The sequence below is a fragment of the Protopterus annectens genome, chromosome 13.part0 (genome assembly GCF_019279795.1).
Source record: "Protopterus annectens isolate FY-2018-M chromosome 13.part0, PAN1.0, whole genome shotgun sequence".
In the NCBI taxonomy this organism is placed as follows: domain Eukaryota; kingdom Metazoa; phylum Chordata; order Ceratodontiformes; family Protopteridae; genus Protopterus; species Protopterus annectens.
The window spans coordinates 763,965,507-763,980,867 of record NC_056747.1 but is presented as its reverse complement, the minus strand read 5'-3'; the positions used below and the strand labels follow the sequence as shown (position 1 = coordinate 763,980,867).

General features: G+C 42.6%; 1 protein-coding gene across 2 annotated transcripts in view; it reads left to right on the top strand.

The window, feature by feature from the left end:
* Window positions 1–15,361, top strand: part of SSH2 (slingshot protein phosphatase 2) — a 1,225,984-nt gene that overhangs the window by 577,387 nt on the left and 633,236 nt on the right. For both annotated transcript variants that reach the window (XM_044054469.1, XM_044054467.1), the window contains one exon: window positions 863–906. In XM_044054469.1, the coding sequence (XP_043910404.1) occupies window positions 863–906 (44 nt within the window). The remainder of the gene's footprint in view (window positions 1–862; window positions 907–15,361) is intronic.

Here is a 15,361-nt window from a genome sequence, read left to right as displayed (position 1 = left end):
TTGCAGGTACTGTAGACATACATACTTGCAGACAGACACAAGGATATATATATATATATATATATATATATATATATATACATATATATATATATATATATATATATATATATATATACACACACACACATATATATATATATATATATATATATATATATATATATATACACACATATATATACATATATATATATATATATATATGTATATATATATATAGAGCCAACATGGAAGTAGTTAGAATTGTAAAGGACAACAAGGACGAATTCAAATTTTTTGGCCACTCTGAATTCTTGATTCATTTGAAATGGGTAACTACTGGGCAGATTCAGCTTTACTTCTTCTTTGCAACAGTCCCTGAGTCGATTACATAGGTAATGGGGAAACAGGGACAAATTCCTTTATGTGGGTGGCTTTCTCACAAAACAAAGTTGTGTAGCAGAACTTTCAAATGTTTTGTTTTAATCAAAAATAACTATCTGGCATCAGATGAGGCTAAATAACCTAGATCCAACTTTCATTTGGTGACAGGGCACTGTAAGACAGCCCATGGATGTTTATTGGAATTATGTAATGGATAACCTACAGAGGCTTACTAACTGCCTATAAAATAGGCTGAAAATGTCCTGGTTCCTAACTGTTCTTAGCCTACATCAGCAGGCTAAATTTATGTTGGAATAGGACATGACAATTGTGCCCTTCAGCGTATTGAAAAATGTAAGATGAGTCTGGTAAAGTTGATGATACTTGAACAATATCTACATGAAATCACTTTCACAGCATTCAGATGACATTTCTCTTGCATAATATTTATTCTGAACTGATTGATATTGTTGCTAACACCCTGTTTTTATTGCAGGAGGCTGATAGCGGGGAAGAGGAGCGCAAGACCCAGCCAAGAAGGTAAGTGCTAATAACCTGGATCCTTTCTGTGATGCTAGAAACTGATAACTGGCTGTAGATTCATTTGATGTATATGTGCTCAGGAATTGGGGAATCATTGTTCTTAATCAGTGTCATTGCGCAGTGTGGTAGGAGTGTCTCCAGGTAGCTGATGTCACAAAATACCACAAGTAATGACACTAATTGCACTGAATGGTTTTCCCATTTTGGTGCAGTGTCAGTGACACTGCCATCTGTCACCAAATTTACTGCAGTGGTGCTTCATTGAGTAATGGCTTCATATGACAGTGTAAAGTAATGACAGTAAGGACAGCATTGTTAGGAATATAACAGAATTATGTTAATTTGTTTTCTTAACTGATAATGTGTGACAGTGTCACCGAATTATATGAATAACACCAGTATGTGACACTGACATGATGGTATCGTAACAAAATCGTAGATGTCACTGAAGAAGCAGTATTTCTAAATGTCTTTTATGGGTGATGTTAGTGAGCTTTGACTGAAATGGCTGTTTTCTGTAGATCTTTAATATGTGATTTTCCAACCACAGACATCTTAACTTGACAACACTGTAACAGATACAGGAGTCGTCAGCCCAAACCAGCAGTTCGAACATTAGTCGTAATATAAAATGGGTGGGTTGTGCTTTATCCTTCAGTTCTTTCATACAACTTCATGAGAAGAACTTTGGCTTTTATTTAGTTATCCTACTTTGTTCACAAATCATTATTTTTTTTTATGTTGCACATCACATATCCACTTCTTTGCCAGCCCAGTAGTCATGCTTTTTGGTCACATGGTTTTGGTAAGTACAGTTGTAAGCACCAAGTACTGCTTTGTGACACCCATTTCAAATTTTTGCTTTAAAGAAAAAAACGATGCTTGTCATTTAGAGGCCTCTGCAGTTATCCATGTTGCCCATTTGCTGCCACCAGAAATGTAAACTGGGTAGCAGTCCTTGTATCTATCAAATTACAGTTTTTTTTTTCATTCCCCACCATATTCTCTTCCCTGACTTGTGTTTCATGTTTAGGGATGTTGATGAGGTTCCAAGCATGTGCAACACCATGCTCACAGTACTTCACTCACTCTAATTTTACCTGGCACAGAGAGAATTGCTTGTGTCCTTCCCTTGGAGAAAGTGAGATGATCCCTTATCTCCACCCTGTTGACATACTAACACCTTGGCTGCTAACTCATTTCTAGTTAACAGCAGAGAAGGTTGGAAGCTTTCCCTCTATACATTTGGCTACGCTCATATGCCTTTTTCTTGGGCTGAGTGTAAAAGAGACTGTCATTTGTGCATTAGTTTCAGTTTGGTCACCAAACAATACATAATGAAACTTTTTAAAAGGTATAGTTCTGAGCCACAATTTCTGGTTGAGGTGTGGAACTTATCTGTTTCTAATAACTTGCGCTAACTAGTCTTCAACTTGTTTAACACTCCGTATCAGACTTTGTTATTACTGTGCAGGCACAGTGGTGCAACAGGTAGTATTACCACCTCACAAGAGGTTCTGCAGTTCAGTTCTCATCTGGGACACGTTCTGTGAGGAGTCTGCATATCCTGCTATCCTGCCTGTGTTCACCTAGGTTTTTCTCCAGGTGTTCTGGTTTCCTCCGACATTCCAAAGGCATGCTGAAAAGTGTATCAGAGACTCAGTTACCCATAAGTATGAGTGCATGCATCTGTGATATGGAAGAAAGAACCTACTTCCGTTACCCCATTGCCTTATAAACTCTGTGGGAAGTGATGGCTGTCGAAGGGGTCAGATGTGTCTTCTAAGAGAGCGAATGAGCTACAGCACTGTAACTAGAGTCAGTTATTAATTTCCTGTTTTAAGACTGTAAATAGCTTAGATGTAGTTATACCTCCAGTGTTCACTGTCCTGTCTCCAATAAAGAATGCCTGTTTGATGGAATAAATGCTATGAGAAGGTAAATAAAAAGTACAGTGTTTTTGTTTATTTTTATTTATATTTTTGGGAGAGAACACTGATTGCAGGGCCAGCTCAGGTTACATTCAAATAATAAGAAAAATGTAACAGTTAAATCCATAGTGGAACACAAAGGTAATCCAAACCAGTCACAAGCAAAAATAGATATTTACACCATGTTGAGATATGCATGTTACTAGTGGAACCATGGAATAACAATAAAAGACTGAGCACCAGGTTTAGACATGGAAATTGTAGGGAGTAACACAAGATGTTTAGGGGACAGGGCAAGAGATAAGCCATGGTAAAGATGCAGAGTCCAAGGAGAAAGAGGGACTGAGAAGGGCAAAAGTTGTGATATGACAATGAACAAGGAGAAAGAAAAGCTATGTACATGTTTACGGGAGGTTGAGGCATAGTGGCTACCAAAAGAGTGGTACTTCAAATGAGGAGACATGAGAAGAACTTAACCTAGTACAGAGTAGTGTTGATTAAGTGATATATCCTGCATTCAGGGATTTGCATTTGTATTGTTCATACAGATGCTATTTGGCTTGGGGTCTGGACTTAGTGTATGTTAGCATGCTCTGAGAAATAGTAAGAAAGGGATTGCCACTGTATTGGAGCAAGTACAGGGAAGCTAAAGTCAGACCCGTGTAGGCTAGTAGATGGGAGTTGTAAAGTATGGTCTAATTGTACCTTGTCTTGTGAGGTTGTAGGCTGGGATGGTAGTAATTAGTTTCATTGCAAATGGAAAAGGAGGTAGCTTGGTGGAATACTTTGAATAGTTTGGGAGTCCAGAAGTACGGTAGATATAGTTTGTACTAGGAGCCAGTTTGCCTTGGATAAAGAAAGTCAGTGGTATTCAAGCTGATGGGAGTTGTTGAAGTGGCATGTTTTATTCGATAAGGTCTGTAAGGGCAGATGTGTTTCTGTTAGAGGAAGTGGCAACCAAGTGTAAGCCATTCTCAAGTTCTGCAAACAGGACACAATTGCCATTGGCTGCAATAGCTGGTCATGAAATGAACTGAGTGTTTTCTGAGCCCAGAAAAGGAGGTAGTTGATTTTTGATTTGAGAGACTGGTTGAGCTAAATGCCTACATATCTGAACAAAGTGGTGGTGTCAGTAAGGTTGTTGTGCTTGTTCAAAAGCATGAGGGAGCTAGGATATTTGGAAAGTCTTTTCATAGTAGCAAAGAGTATACCCCCCTCTTTTTGGGGGGTGGGGTTAAGGAAAAGCTTTTTGGTGGTGAGTCAGTGGTTTAGGTCCAGATGATATTTTTTTTGTGTTTAGAATATTTTGTTGTGTTTAGCTTACCCATTTCTGTATTTCACAGAAAAAAACAATATTGTTTGCAGAGAGACTTGCAGAAAAAAGGGTTCAGGCAGAAAACAGACAGAGCAGCACTTAACATCATGGTTTACTTATGTATGGCACACTTGAGGTCTGTTTTAAAGAATGGAAAAACCCTTTTGAGGGAAAACATATTTGTTTGTGGTCATCCTTTTATGCAGAGCTGTAAAACGATGTAAAATACCTTATATGTTTTTAGAATGTAATGCATAAAAAGAGGTTTGGTAGAAAGTGGTCAGAATGTAGGCTGTGGGGATGAAAGTGCTACAGACTTTTTATGATTATTCAAATGTACATTAAATGTTATAGTAATGATTTCCCTGTGGATAATGCATATATATTTTTTACCAGATAATTGTATGTTTGTTGAGTTTAGCTTAGGATCAATGAGTAAATAATAGAGGGCATGTTTGGGGTTGGAAAGGGATACGTTTTATCGGTTCCCTGTTAGATGAACGAACGCTTAAAATGTCAAGTATGACATGCTGGACAGCTTTTAAGCGAATGTTCATCTAAGCGAAACCAGAGAATGTTGAAACAAGGAGTTTCGAAAAGTTACAAGTTGGCCAGCTGTGAGGAAGCCAACGGCTAGCATCAGAACGTTGACCCTGTCTCGCCATTCTTACAGTCCTCCACTGTGGTGCAGTCTCGATGTTCACCCTGTGTAATGTTATGACAGTCCTCCACTGTGGTGCAATCTCGGAGTTGGTATATTTATTTAAGTAGGGGGCGTAGTGTGGGGGGCACAGCCCCCACTTTATTTTCTTTGTTGATTTGTTTTTTTTTTTTTTTGTTGTTGTTGTTTTGTTTTGAGGAGGTTGTAATGGTGCACAGTACGTTGTAGCCATCAGCCATTGGCTTCCTGACGGCTGGCCAGCTATAACTTTTCAAAACTCCTTGTTTCAATATTTTGGGATTTCGCTTAGATGAACGTTTGCTTAAAAGCTGTCGAGCATGTCGTACTCGACATTTTAAGCATTTGTTCATCTAATATAGACCCATTTTGTCAGTGTTGTTAGTATCTTTTGGGTAAGTTAAGATATTGGCCAGCAGGGGGTGTTAGCAGTTAGTTCAGTATGTTTAATGGGTATTTGGTTCGAACTAGTGTTTCTTTTTTAACATAGCTTAGTGTTTGTTTTATGGTACGTTTATCATTCAAGGGTTCTTGGGTGCTAGTTCCTTAGAAATGTTTTGTTGGGTATATTATACATTTGTTTGTACATTTTTATCACGTGTATGTATGTATGTATATATATATATATATATATATATATATATACACACACACACACACACACACACACACACACACACACACACACACGAGTTTAGGATTTTTTTCTTTATGTTGTATTTATTTATTTAACATTTGTTGACTGGGAAAGTCTGACTAGGACAGAGCCTATTTTCAGTGGAGGCCCGGGGGAGAAGCACTCCAAACATATGTCTTTGGAATGTTAAATAAGTAAAATAAAATGTGTGCTTATGATTTTTTTCTTTATGTTGTACATCAGAATGATATGTTGTTATGTTACATACAGCTGAAAGAAGGGGTAACCAAACTGCCTGGATAGTCTACCCCACAGTGTAAACAAATAGCCACCTAAGTATCCCAGACCTGTACCACAGTGGCAGTGCAAAACAGCATTCACTCCTGGGTGAATTATTCTCCACTCTCCTTTTCATTTAGTATGGATGAGGTTAGGACTGAATGTGGCATTGTAGTGCCAGTATTATGGAGGAGGACTGTTTTTACAATGCATGTGAAAGAGTTGAGGGGATGGGGTGTAGAGGGTTATGCCTTAACATTAGATGTTATGTGATCCTATCTCGCCTACATTCTGGCTGATGGGTTCGGAGCCGATCCCTCGGCTCCGACTCGGCACGCTTATGCCAAAGAGCGAAGTCTCTTATTGGCTGAGCTTACTATATCCCAGGATGCACCACTACCAGTCCCCCAGATCTCGTTTGCCGCTAACAAGTGAAGACGTGGTCTCGAGCTGGCTGAGCTAAGTAGTGATTATTTTCACTAACTTCCTGTCAGGAATTTCTTTATACTTCAACTAAAAGCTGTTTTAACAGCTATCTTGTGTTTTGAGTGCGTTTGGAGAAATTTACTTGGTAAATTCTTGTGTTGTGAGTGTTGTTTGACTAGAAGTACCTCTTGTGTGGAAAGGCCTTTCCGGTCTTTTTTGGTTGTTAGGTGACTTCTGTTCTATTTAGGGATCTCGGATCCTTTATACTGGTGATAGTTTCTCTTTCTTTAAAAGAAGGACAAAGCAGAGAAAATTTCTTTTTTCTGTCATAATTACAGTGTTTGTACTGTGTTTGGCTAGTTCACTGAATAATTTACCGGAATGTCTCAGGTTCCTAGGCCTTCAGGCTTTAAAAAGTGCACCAAGTGCAACTTTAAAATGTCTATAACAGATGACCACTCTCTCTGTGTTTATTGTTTGGGTGCAAAACATTTGCAGGAGTCCTGCAGCGTGTGTCACGCTTTTTCCTCGATGGTCCTCCAAGAGAGGAAAAATAAGCTTATATTAAAAGGCCTTATAAAACCCTTCTTTGAAGAAGCTTTAGCATCCTCTCCTTCTCCTGCTAAAAAGAAAAGGGCGTCGGCTCCGACCAGTCCGTCGGATCCGACCGCCAAAAGACATAGGCAGGCTTCTCCTTCGGCTCCAAGGACTTCGGAGCCGAGGGCGGAACGGTCTGCCTCGATGCCACCAGTCTCGACTCCTCTGGCTTCGGAGCCGATGGCTGGGGCATCGAGGCGGGTCACCTTCGTCGGCTCCACTGGTCTCGGAGCCGATGAAGGTTGTCCGCTCAGACACTTCCTCCTCGGCGCCTAAGTCCTCCTCGGCACCGATGGAAGCTAGTTTGGGTATTCCTTCGGCGCCGATAGTCATCGAGTCGCCTCGGAGCCGGTCCCCTAGCCCCTTGGGGCCGTTGGAGAGGCCATCTCGAACCCGTTCAGTATCCTCTAGGTCATCAAGGATGTCAGATTCGGACATAGACAGGGTGCTCCAAAGACTGTTCCAGTCCCCAGTCTTTCAAAATTTGTTTCGGCTCCGACCCAGTTGGCTTCGGAGCCGACAGCCCATGCCCATGTCATTGCCATTCCTCCTCCGACCGCTTCGGCTCCGTCGGAGCAGGTGCTGTTGGAGCCGGTGGAGGTCTTAGGGTCGGCTCCGACCCTTACTCCAACCCCGGCCTTCGGGTCCGAGTTTGGCACACGGACTTCTAAGGCTGGACCCGGGGGTGACGTTTCGGGACCTATTGTCGGTTCCGAGCCTCCCTCTCGGTGCTTCGGCTGCGGGACTTCCGTCTGCTATCATGGCTCCGGGGACCGGACACTCCCAGGATTCTGGGGGTCCGGCTTTCAGAGCTATGAGGAGTGCCTTGGCCAAGTCTTCGGCCATCTCTCCGGCTTTACCGGCACCTTCCCTGGGCGTGGAGTCTGGGTCTTTGGCAGTTCCCCTGTCCTTAGGCAGGGGAGCCCCGGGGCCTGAGGTTACCCCCTCTGGGGGTTCCCCTCCTCCTGAGGGTTCTTCGGAGTTGTCTTCAGAGGAGCCCCCAAGGAAGAGATCGTGCAAGAGGAAGCACGTGGACTCCCCCGAGTCTCTTACATCGGACACTGATCTTGATGATGCAGAGGGATCCCCAAAGTCGTCCTCGGATGATGTCTCATTTGCAGACATTTTAGAGATCCTCAAACAACGAGGCGGCTGGATGTCCAAACCCCCCTCTGCTGATGAGTCAGTGCTTCTCAAGGCCTTTGGGGCTCAGCCCTCCGCCTCCTGGGTGTCTCCGCCCTTGACGAGCTCCTGGATTTGGTTTGTCGGAGGGCGTGGGAACATCCAGATACCGTGGAACCAGTGCCTTCGTCCTAACAAATTTTTGTCTGCCCCACCCGAGAAGGAGTTCCTGACTAAAGGCGTGGCTGTAGATGCCATGGTGGTGGCATCTGCTACACAACAGGACGTGGCAGAGGCTTCAACGTCCGTCCATCCTCCTAATAAGGAGTCTAGGAGCATGGACACGTACGGGAAGCGCACCCTGACTTCAGCGGCCTTTACTTTAAGGTCCCTGAATTATTTGGCACATTTTACCAGGCTACAGAGGGATCTGGTCAAGGAGCTGTCAGATTCCCTCTCGGGTAACCTACCTGAGCAGCTAGCCCAGTTGGTTAGCTCTCAGTTGGCTATCCTTACTTCAATTTCTAACTCGTCCATGAGGCTCATTTCATATGCGGCCGAAGGGGCGGGTAGAGCGGCAGGCACAGGCGTGGCTCACGGAGACAAGCCTGGCTCCGTTGTGTCATTTTATGGAGGCCTTCAAGTCTTCCTTCGCCGACGCTCCCTTTGATGGGTCCTCTTTGTTTGGACCTAAGGTTAAAGACACTCTTACCCACTGTGAGCAAGAGGGAAAAACTTTATCTGCCGTAGGTGCACGTTATTCCAATCCCTTTCGGCCTTATCCCAAGGCTAAAGGAGGAGGGAAGATGTGGTTCCGTAAATCACGTAAGTTTTTTCCTCAACAGCAGGAAGATTCCCCTTCCAGAGGCAGAGGACGGGGAAATTTTTCTGGGAGACGCCGTCCCAGAGGCGGCAGAGGGCCCCGCAATTCTGGAGACCGCGAGTCCTTTCGTGGCTCTTCAGCCTCCCACACTTCATGAGGGATTGCCCGGCTGTGCTGCTCCGGAGCCAGTCGGGTGCCGTTTTGCCAAGCACCTAAAAGCCTGGGAGTCTATCACTCAGGACAGATGGGTGCTTCGGATTATTGCCGGAGGTTACACCATTCCCTTCACACACTCACCCCCACCGTCCAAAAATCCCGGATCCACCACCCAGGCAACGGGAAATTGCAGCCGCGGAAGCGTTAAAGCTGCTAGAAAAAGGAGTCATCCAACCGGTCCCCACAGACCAGATCGGATCCGGAAATTACTCAAGGTTCTTTTTAGTGCCAAAAAAGACAGGGGACCTGAGACCAATATTGGATCTCAGCAGACTAAACCAATCCGTCACGAAATCCAAATTCGAATGGTCACGTTACAATCCATTCTCCCATTGTTGGAGAAGGATGTTTGGATGTGCTCCATAGATCTCAAGGACGCCTATTATCACATACCGATACATCGGGCGTCCAGGAAGTATCTGCGCTTCAGCCTGGGAGACAGTCATTTCCAATTTTGTGCACTGCCCTTTGGTCTCACCACAGTCCCCAGGGTGTTCACCAAGTGTTTGGCAGTAGTGACTGCTCACCTGAGGAGTCTTGGATTCCAAGTGTTTCCCTATCTGGACGACTGGCTCCTGACTGCCACCACCAGGCATCTACTAATGGACAACCTCAAAGCCACCTTTTCCCTGGGTGCTACCCTGGGAATTACATTCAATTGGTCAAAGTCTGTCTTGCTGCCCTCTCAGCGCATAAGGTTCATAGGAACAGAGATAGACTCAAAATTGATGCGCGTCTTTCTTCCTACCGAAAGGATTCTAACTTTACAAGGTCAAGTTCAAGCCCTGCTTTCAAGATCCAAAGCCCCAGCCAGGATGGTCCTGCAACTTTTAGGTTCAATGTCTGCCACGGTTCTCCTAGTTCCTCTGGCAAGATTGCACATGAGGATTCTTCAGTGGCTATTATCGACTCAATGGTCCTTTCAGAATCTTCCCCTCAATCACCCCATTATGATTACAGAAATGTGCAAACGGGACCTCCGCTGGTGGCTTCACCCGTCCAATCTGAATCAGGGAAGACCTTTTGTTATCCTCCCTCCGGTGGCCACCCTGACGACGGATGCCTCCCAGACAGGGTGGGGGGGGCATTGTCTGGGCAGGTTAGTTCAGGGTTCCTGGCTTCCAGGCGAAACCTTTCTCCACATCAATGTGTTGGAGATGAGGGCTGTACTTCTGTCCCTACAGGCTCTCCACAAGTTTCTCCCTCAAGGCATTATCGCTATCCACACAGACAACATGTCGGTGGTCTGGTATCTAAACAAACAAGGAGGGACCAGATCTTACCCCCTTTGCAGAGAGGCCATGAGGGTGTGGGAATGGGCTGTAGCTACCAACCGCTTCTTGGTAGCGACCCACATTCCAGGGAAATCCAATATATTGGCAGACAGATTAAGCAGGACAATTCTCTCTCCTCACGAGTGGTCCCTGAACAAACAGTAGCAGCTCAGGTTTACAGAAGATGGGGGACAGCGTGCTGCGACCTGTTTGCAACACCACAAAACACAAAGTGCAAAAGGTTCTTCTCCTTGACTCCACATCAGGGGGAGGCAGCTATGGATGCTCTAGCACAACCTTGGCCAACAGGGCTACTTTATGCTTTTCCTCCGGTTCCACTTCTCCCCAAAGTCATTCAGAAAGCTTCTCAATTGGGGTCCACAATGATACTAATTGCTCCGTACTGGCCTCGTCAGGTATGGTTCCCCTACCTGAAGAAACATGCAGTGGACGATCCTTGGTTTTTGGATCTAACCCCGGATCTGCTAATTCATCAGTCGGGACGACAACACCAGTCCCTTCAACGTTGAAGTTGACAGCTTGGCTCCTCCACTTCCGACTTTAGTCAGAAATCACACCTTAGACCCGGAAGTTATTCACATTTTATCTTCGGCCCACAAACCCACCACTAAGAAATTGTACCTCAGTAAGTGGAAGAGGTTTGCTATCTGGGCTCAACTCAGGGGCTTAGACCCTATCACTGCCCCGATTCCAGAGGTTTTGAAATTTTTAACATCCTTGTTTAATCAAGGATCTTCAGTCTCTACTATTAAAGTCCAACTTGCAGCTATCTCTAAATTTCACGAATTCATGGATCCACTGTTGATGAGCAGCAGATTATGCAAAACTTTCATTAAAGGTGCGGGGCTGTTAAGACCCCCAGTTTTTCATCCTGCGCCTCCGTGGGATCTTGATTTGGTGCTTCGTGCCTTAACATCTTCCCCTTTCGAACCGGCTGCTACATGTGAGTTAAAATATCTGTCTTGGAAAACTGCCTTCTTAGTTGCAGTTACCTCTGCAAGAAGGGTTTCAGAGCTTCAAGCCCTATCTATCAAACCACCGTACTTGATTTTTCACAAGGATAGAGTATCACTTAGGCCTAACCCATCCTTTTGTCCCAAAGGTTTGTTCTAATCTCTGTCTCCAACAATCTCTAGAGCTACCAGTTTTCTTTCCAAAATTCTCCAACGAAGCAGAGTACACTCTCCATAAATTGGATGTTCACAGGCAATTGCGCTTCTATCTAGACAGGACTCAGCAAATTCGTAAATCAGACCAGTTATTTGTGTCCTTTTCAGACAATAAATTGGGTAAAACCATCACAAAAGCTACTATCTCCAAATGGATTAGAGATTGTATAACTCAGGCTTATTCCTCTTCAAATAAGCAACTGACAACATCTATCAAAGCTCACTCTACCAGAGCTATGGCTACTTCTATCACCTTTCATTCCAAGCTCGCTATTTCTGAGATTTGTGCTGCGGCTACTTGGTCCAACCCGCATACTTTCATTTCCCACTATAAATTGGATGTGGCATCTAAAGGGCGAGCATCATTTGGTTCCACGGTACTCAGGAGTGTTTTCCAGTGAGCCACCCAGGATTCAGGTGCTAGGACGCTGTCCCATCAGTCAGAATGTAGCCGACATAGGATCACATAACATCTTTTAGTTATGTACTCACCATAACTTCAGATGTTTGGGATCCATCTGGCCCACATTCCTAATACCCACCCTCCTTCCCGCCTTGGAGATCAGAAGAGATTGAACGGTTTTGAGTTCTACTGTTTTATCTTGTTTCATCTGACGATGTTATATAAGCAGTGCGTGCATGTGTGCATGTATGCGGACAAACTAGATCTGGGGGACTGGTAGTGGTGCATCCTGGGATATAGTAAGCTCAGCCAATAAGAGACTTCGCTCTTTGGCATAAGCGTGCCGAGTCGGAGCCGAGGGATCGGCTCCGAACCCATCAGTCAGAATGTAGGCGAGATGGATCCCAAACGTCTGAAGTTATGGTGAGTACATAACTAAAAGATTTTCCCCACGTTTTGAGTGGTTAATGATTGTGCAATTCATAGAAAGAGCAAATGTGTGCATGCTCTTCTGTCTGTGTACATTAATAAATATGAATACATGTATAATATATGTAAATATGTCGTATATATTATACATATGTATATATTATACACACACTTGTCAGGAGTCTTTCTGGCTGAGTCAAACAGCGGTATGGGGAGACCAACTACCTACTTGGTATCACCCCCAGGGTTAATAATGTGGGAGGCTTCTTGTATACTGAATGTTTTAGAACATAGTGGACCTTCCATTTTATGATATGTTGATGAAGTGAAAAAAATCACAAATGTTGGCGGCAGATTTGTTGGTCTGACTGCAGCCACTAAAATAAGTCCATGTCTTGTGGAATGTGTTTTGTGTTATGACTACATCACTGTGTGTGCAGAAACATCCGAATTTTATGGGAATTTTAAGATTATTCCTAGTTACTTTTCCTGGTTAACTACTAGAAAAGGTTACCCAAGTGGGTCTGTAAGATTTATGGGATGTGCTGATGACAGTGTTTGTGATGTCAGAGTAACATGCATTACAATTTTTCTGTGTTTTGACAATAAGCTGTTCTTGTGTAACAAGTTCAAAAGTAAAGGTTATTTCTGTTGCAGTTAATTTTTAAGATCAAGTCAGGCTTTGCAAGTTGTTAAAGCAATATCACGTACTTATATATATTACAAAATAGTTTAGGTGAGAAATGTCCCAAGGTAATCATTTATAAAAAACAGAAATTAGCAAGGGATTTAGTTTTGACCCTTGAGGAATGCCTGTATTGCAGAGGGTACTTTTAGTATGACTCTTGCCGGCAGTGACATTAAAGGTTCTTTTGGAGTGGTATTCAGAAAACCAGCTGCACATCTTGTCAGAGAAGCTAAATCCTAATCTTGCAGAGGGAATTCTGTTGTTGAGAGTTTCATCCACCATTTTTCAGATCAATAAAATGCAGCTGTTATTGACCCTTCTCCATGTTGTTGTGGATTTCATTGGTAAGACTGCAGATAGCTGTGGTATTACTATATTTAGGCCTGAAACCAAGTCTGTATTTGAGAATGTCATATTTTTGTATGCTTTCTAATATTAGAATTATGCACATTTTCCCCCCAGTATCATAGCAAATGGCCTGATGTTTGTTATGGAGATGTAGTTGTCCATTTTCGGGGTTGATACCTTTGCTTTGTATATCTATTACTGTTAGAAATAAATCTTCATCAAATACTAATTATAAAGTCCAAAAAATAGGAAAGCCTCACCAAAGGCAGCCACTTAAACAACCAATGTCAAAAAATCCAAAAAAGCAGTTGCCACCAGTTTGAGAACGTATTTATTCATCTCTGATATAAAACCAACAGGTAAAACAGCAAATAAGATCCAAATCAATGTAAGCTCTTTTGGGTTATTACCCTTCTTCAGACAGTGCATTACTGGTAAAGACAAATATTTAAAATCCTTGACAACCAATCATTATTCAATACTGAACCCGCCTTTTTTTAAGGGTGGGCTTAATGGGAATGACATCATTGAGGCCAGGAAACCTATGGGCTGTCAATTCTATGATCCACCTAGTTTCCTCCATTTCAGTTTTATTTACAATATCGCCCCCTCTGTTCCCTTTCATTATAGTCCTAATGACCATAAACTTGAAATGATGTCTTGCAAATGCTGACATGTGTCTAAAGAGAGCATTATGTTCATTCTTCAGCCTTTTGGCTGACAAGTGATTCATTATGCTTGTTTTCAGCATGCAATTTGTTATTCCTATATAATAACAGTTACAAAATTGGCAGGTAGCTAAATAGATGACATTCGTAGATCTACAATTAGCATTTACTTCAAAATGATAATTTCTTCCAGTGCTAGGGTGAATAAAATCAGTATGTGAATTTATATAACAGCATGCCCTATGTGAACCACAGGGTCTAGTCCCTTTCCTTTCCACTATATATCTATGAACACCCCTTCCCTCATGACCCAGCAGGTCTTTCAGGGTCTTGTTTCTCCTAAAACCAAAGGACGGCTGAGTGCCAGCTATTGCTCTCATCTTCTCATCTGAGACTAAGATCTTCCAGTAACTTGTAAACTTGTAACTGTTATTATATAGGAAAAACAAATTGTATGCTGAAAACAAGGATATAGTAAATAAAACTGAAATGGAGGAAACTAGGTGGATCACAGAATTGACAGCCCATAGGTTTCCTGGCCTCAATGATGTCATTCTCATTAAGCCCGCCTTTAAAAAAAAGGCGGGTTCAGTATTGATTAGTGATTGGTTGTCAAGGATTTTAAATATTTGTCTTTACCAGTAATGCATTGTCTGAAGAAGGGTAATAACCCAAAAGCGCTTACATTGATTTGGATCTTATTTGCTGTTTTAACTGCTGTTTTACCTGCTGGTTTTATATCAGAGACGAATAAATACTTTCTCAAACTGGTGGCAACTGCTTTTTTGGATTTTTTGACATTGGTTGTTTAAGTGGCTTCCTTTGGTGAGGTTTTCCTGTTTTTTGGACTTTACTTTTGGAATTTGTGTCATGGATACCTCATACACAATGGAGAAAGTAAGTGTTGAGCAGGAGACTACTCAACTTTCTGCATTATTTACTAATAGAGACAAGGACAGAAAGAGATTGACTGTTACAACTAATCCCCTTTTGCAACTGGATTTAAAATATTAAAACCTGTGATACTATTTTAAATCCAGTAACAACAGAAACTAATCGTAAATTTGAAGAGGCTGTGGCAGATTTTGTTAAAGCTAACAAATTGAAAAGGTTACAATGGCAATGTAACCATCTGGAATCTTGTTTGGGGTGGTTCCACGAGGCATGAGGGTGTTTTACATGCCACCGTAAGGGGAACACCATCCTGAGCTGCTGGCTAGATGGCAGAGAATCAGCATTGAAACTGGCTTCTCTTACATGCTTCTTTTGTTGGAGTATTTTGCTCCTGAGGAACAAATGCTAAGTCATGAGGTGGAACTTTTACAACAGCGACTGGAAACTGAGTATAAAGAGGAAAGGTACATAAAGCATATGGATGACTTATATTGTACCTTTTCCACCATTGACTTAAAATTACAGCAACAAAA